At 51.2% G+C, this 4,362-nt stretch overlaps 1 protein-coding gene across 1 annotated transcript; it reads left to right on the plus strand.

Annotated features, from left to right (window-relative positions):
* Positions 1 to 214: 214 nt before the first annotated feature.
* On the plus strand, positions 215 to 1,315 carry LOC118474044 (gibberellin-regulated protein 5-like; the record flags this gene model as incomplete). Its single annotated transcript, XM_035963684.1, is given in 4 exon segments — positions 215 to 313; positions 481 to 567; positions 689 to 731; positions 877 to 1,315. Coding segments are annotated over 4 exon segments (390 nt in total). The 3' UTR covers positions 1,059 to 1,315.
* Between the last annotated feature and the right edge of the window lie 3,047 nt (positions 1,316 to 4,362).

Raw genomic sequence — 4,362 nt, forward strand, 5'->3', positions numbered from 1 at the left:
CGAAATATCTCTCAACTGAATCCATCTATTGTTAGCCATCGGATCTCCTATATATCTAGGAGCTTGCGTACGATCCATCTCGATCTCCACTCCACTCCACCTCCGACCTCTCTCCATTATTCCATCCCGGCGGCGGCGGCGGCGCGCGGCGTGCGTGTCACACTCACTGATCAGTATCCCCGCGGGCCGTACTCCTTCCCTTGTCCGTTCCGCTGCGCAGCAGACGGCGCACGGCATGGCCAGCAGGAACAAGGCGGCGGCGCTGCTCCTCTGCTTCCTGTTCCTGGCCGCGGTCGCCGCCTCCGCCGCCGAGGTGTGTGTATATATAATATATGCATGCTGCACTGGTTGTGAGTTGCAACAAGCGTTGGCGACGATGCATCGTTTTTATGATTTTATATATCTCTCTGCTTGCATGTTGCATGGCTCTGCTCTCGCGCCGATCTCCATTCCCAATGCGATCAACAACTACGAACGAAGATGATCGCCGGCAGTGGGATCGGCGACGGCGAAGGTGAAGAGCTGGACAAGGGCGGCGGCGGCGGCGGCGGCCACCACAAGCACGAGGTAAACGATACAGTCTGATGAGCTGACGACTGGATCGGATCGGATCGGATCGGAGGACGAGCACGAGAGATGGATGAGAACCTGGGAAATGATGAGCTGACACGCGTCTGCTGTTGTGCAGGGCTACAAGAACAAGGATGGCAAGGGAAACCTGAAGCCCTCTCGTAAGTCGTTCTTCGGCTTTCAGCTTTGTTCAGTTTTTCTTCTTCTTCTTCGCTGCAATCGCCCGAAACACGGGCATCGCGCTAGCTCGGCATTTTCGCGCGCGGTCATCGTTGACACGTGTCGTCTCGTCGTCTGCCGCTGCAGAGTGCGGCGGGGAGTGCCGGCGGCGGTGCTCCAAGACGCACCACAAGAAGCCGTGCCTCTTCTTCTGCAACAAGTGCTGCGCCAAGTGCCTGTGCGTGCCGCCTGGCACCTACGGCAACAAGGAGACCTGCCCCTGCTACAACAACTGGAAGACCAAGAAAGGAGGGCCCAAGTGCCCGTGAGTCGTGAGAAGATGGCGGCCCAATACGCGGTTTTCCCGGCGGCTACGCGGGCGGGCCGCCGGCCCATCGTAACCTACCACCGTAGTTGGAAGCGTCGTAGGATAGGTTAGGAATAAATAATAGCCTCTCTTTTTTTTTTTGCCTTGTTTCGGTGTTTGTTTGGGCCGGGCCGGCTGCCGCTTCTCTGGTCTCTGGTCTAAAAAGTTCCCGAAAAATATTATATATTTAATAAGAAGAAGAAGGAGGGGAAAAAATCAGTGTGACCTTTTCGCTGGAACGAGGGATGAGATGGGGAAAAAATCAGTGTCACTGACCTGTAGCAGCAGCAGTAGCAGCGCCCACCAGCACCAGCGGCGCCCCGGCCGATTGGACGCGAACCAGAAACAGACACGACGGCGTGTCCATCGACCGATCTCCTCGCGCCAATGGCAGACACGCTGGCCCTGCCCACCAGGCCACCACCACCACCACCACCACCAATGGATCCAGAGCGATTTGACGGCAGCCGATCCGATCCTCAGCCTGTACCTGTACCTGTACGTGCGCACAGGCACAGCACACAAGTGGCGGCTGGCTGTGGCTGGCTGGAAAAGATCCACCCACAGGAGAGAGCAGAGCTAGCAGAAGAAGAGAAGGCAAGGCAACAGCTCCAAACTCCAACCAAGTTTGCGGCGCTGGGAGCCAATTCGCGCAGCTGGCCGCAAAGGAAAGCGGAGAGAGGGCTTCAATTGCACTGCACGCGGCTCCTCTTCCTCCTCCTCCGATCCCCGGCCCCTTCACATGCAGCAAGCTCTCACATCACATCCCAACCCGTCCGTCCGTCCGTCGCAAACGGTCACGCGCGCCAGCCAGCCAACTCCATCACCCGGGCGGTGGTGTGCGTGCATACGCATTCATCAACCACTGTTGCCCACACACCACACCCACAGGCCACATGAAAATGAATTGGAGCCAACGATTGGTAGGGGACCTCCGGGCCCTAGTACGTACCGGGTCTTGGCATCCATCTATCTATCAGCCCCCGCCTTCTTCTTCTTCCTTCTGATAGCTAGAATACCATTAGTAGCCAAGGTGATATTTTTTTTATACGCATGAGCATGACGATGAACTAGCTAAGCTGCAGAAGCTGAATGACTGATGGCATGCAACAGATATATAGATATATATACTGTACAGCACTGTGCGCATGATCTTGGATGGCAGTGGTCTGGAAATAAAACAGACATTCTGCTGGACAGTGGGGGGATTAATGCATGCTTGCATGATTTGATATGACAAAAAAATAATACAGGTGGAGCCCTGCCTGCCTGACTGCATAATATCACACATTATCCGCCAGCTTGCTAGTACGTACGCGAGTAGGGCCTCTCTCTCCACCTCCTTATCTTTTGCTCCTGCAACTCAATTCGTCAGGTCAAACAAATCGATCCCCCCATCTGGTGTACTTATATAAGTGTAGTACTAGCTAGTAGGAGTTCTACTCGTGCCAAATTAACTTCGATCCTAGTAAACACAAAAAAAAAAAGTGCTGTAGGCTGTAGCTACCCCTCCAGGAACAGGAATGCATGCGTTTGCACTTGCTGCCTGCATTCAAGTAAGCTTACTACATTACGACTCCATTAATTATTGACCAATGGTGACCTGATGAATTGGAACACATGCATGAGCAATAAATTGAAGGGATCGAACAGCTTTCAGCCGATCAGATCGACGTCAATCGGGAGAGAAAATAGAGGGAAGACGTGCATGATGCGCAGCGTGTTGTAATTTTAGAGAAATAAGTGACATGTTTCCTTCATATTTAAATATATTAAATATACTAATTCCGAATAAAACAAGCATATCACTCAGATAAATGCCATATGTAATTATAACAGCAATGAACAGTAGCAATTCTAGAACATGAAAACATGTAATATAGCTACTCAAATCCATTTGCAAATTAAACATGGCTTGTAGATAAAGAAGGCAGATCAAACATATAAACATGATTGTTTATATTAAAATATTGCTCTCAAAATAGCGGGTTGCTGCAATAGACAGCCCTCCAACGCTAAAGGTGATCAAAGATCCTCGACTAACGTGACAGTCCTCTCTTACCAAATCAGGGTTTTAGATCAAATTTTATGAGCCTAGAAATCAAGCATGAATATCAAGATCAAAACAGTGTGCGCAAAAATTAAGGAACAATAATGAACTTAAATAATCAGCTTGCACAATAGTAAGAATTAACTAGGCACAAATAATATCAATGCTGAAAATAACAACACACTAAAACCCAGACTGTCACGTCGTCTCACTACACCGCTATCATCATCGAGCACATAATCCGCCCACAAATTGTGCAATCACACCCAAGTAAATTATACTAGCAGATTGCACAAAATTATTCAATAAATAATGAGAGGCAACAGGTAACTCACAGCACGTAGATTGTCTACGTGGGAAGACCAGCTCAGCGAACACAAGGTTCTGTCCCAGAAAACCAATTCCGCCGCCCACGTCCGGACCTGCACGGCGGGAGGTTGACGGAGATACTGGAGCCGCTGCTGAGGCCGTGGGAGACGTCCACGGCACCAGCCCGAGAAGAGGAACACCGCGCAGCAGGGAGCCCAAGCACCAGGCCACGGTGGACAATAATCAGAGAAGAACCGCAGCACAAGAGACTCACGAGCACATTTCCTCTTCCTCTCTCCTTCAATCACTACCGGCTAGAATCGCCACAGAATCGCCACGGACGAACCACACGATCCAGCAATCACCGGAGTAGCGAACAGAGAGAGAGGAGAGGGAAAAATCGCGTCTCTGCGTGCGTTCGTATATACCAGACAGGGGATGCCTCACCCATTTTAAGGAGCCAAGCTGGAGGAGATAGCCCAGGGAAGATCGCAAATCACGACAGATCTTACCAGCATCGCGCACGAATTGGAGCGGAAAAACCGCCGCCGCCGAGCCATCTGCTCGCCCAAGGCACTGGCGTACCTTGCCTTGCCTCTGCGCCCAGCCGCACGATCGCAGGCCTCTGCGATGCCCTTGCGCACGCTCGCCCCATGCCGGCCAAGCTAGCTGGGCTGCTCGGCCTTTAGGCCTTGAGCGGCCCAGTCGACTGCCTCATATTTTTTTAATAAAAGAAAATAAAGGGAAAAACCCTCAAATGAACAGCAATCCCCACCATTTTCACTCTTATTTTTCTGATCAATGTCATTGAGCTCCCGTACTGTTTATATACTACTTTTCGGCAGAGGTACTTGTTAGGTTTGAACCAAAGCCTATCCCAGTGTACTCCAACCCTGCACGAGTAAGC

Source organism: Zea mays, unplaced genomic scaffold (genome assembly GCF_902167145.1).
Source record: "Zea mays cultivar B73 unplaced genomic scaffold, Zm-B73-REFERENCE-NAM-5.0 scaffold_200, whole genome shotgun sequence".
Classification (NCBI taxonomy): Eukaryota; Viridiplantae; Streptophyta; class Magnoliopsida; order Poales; family Poaceae; genus Zea; species Zea mays.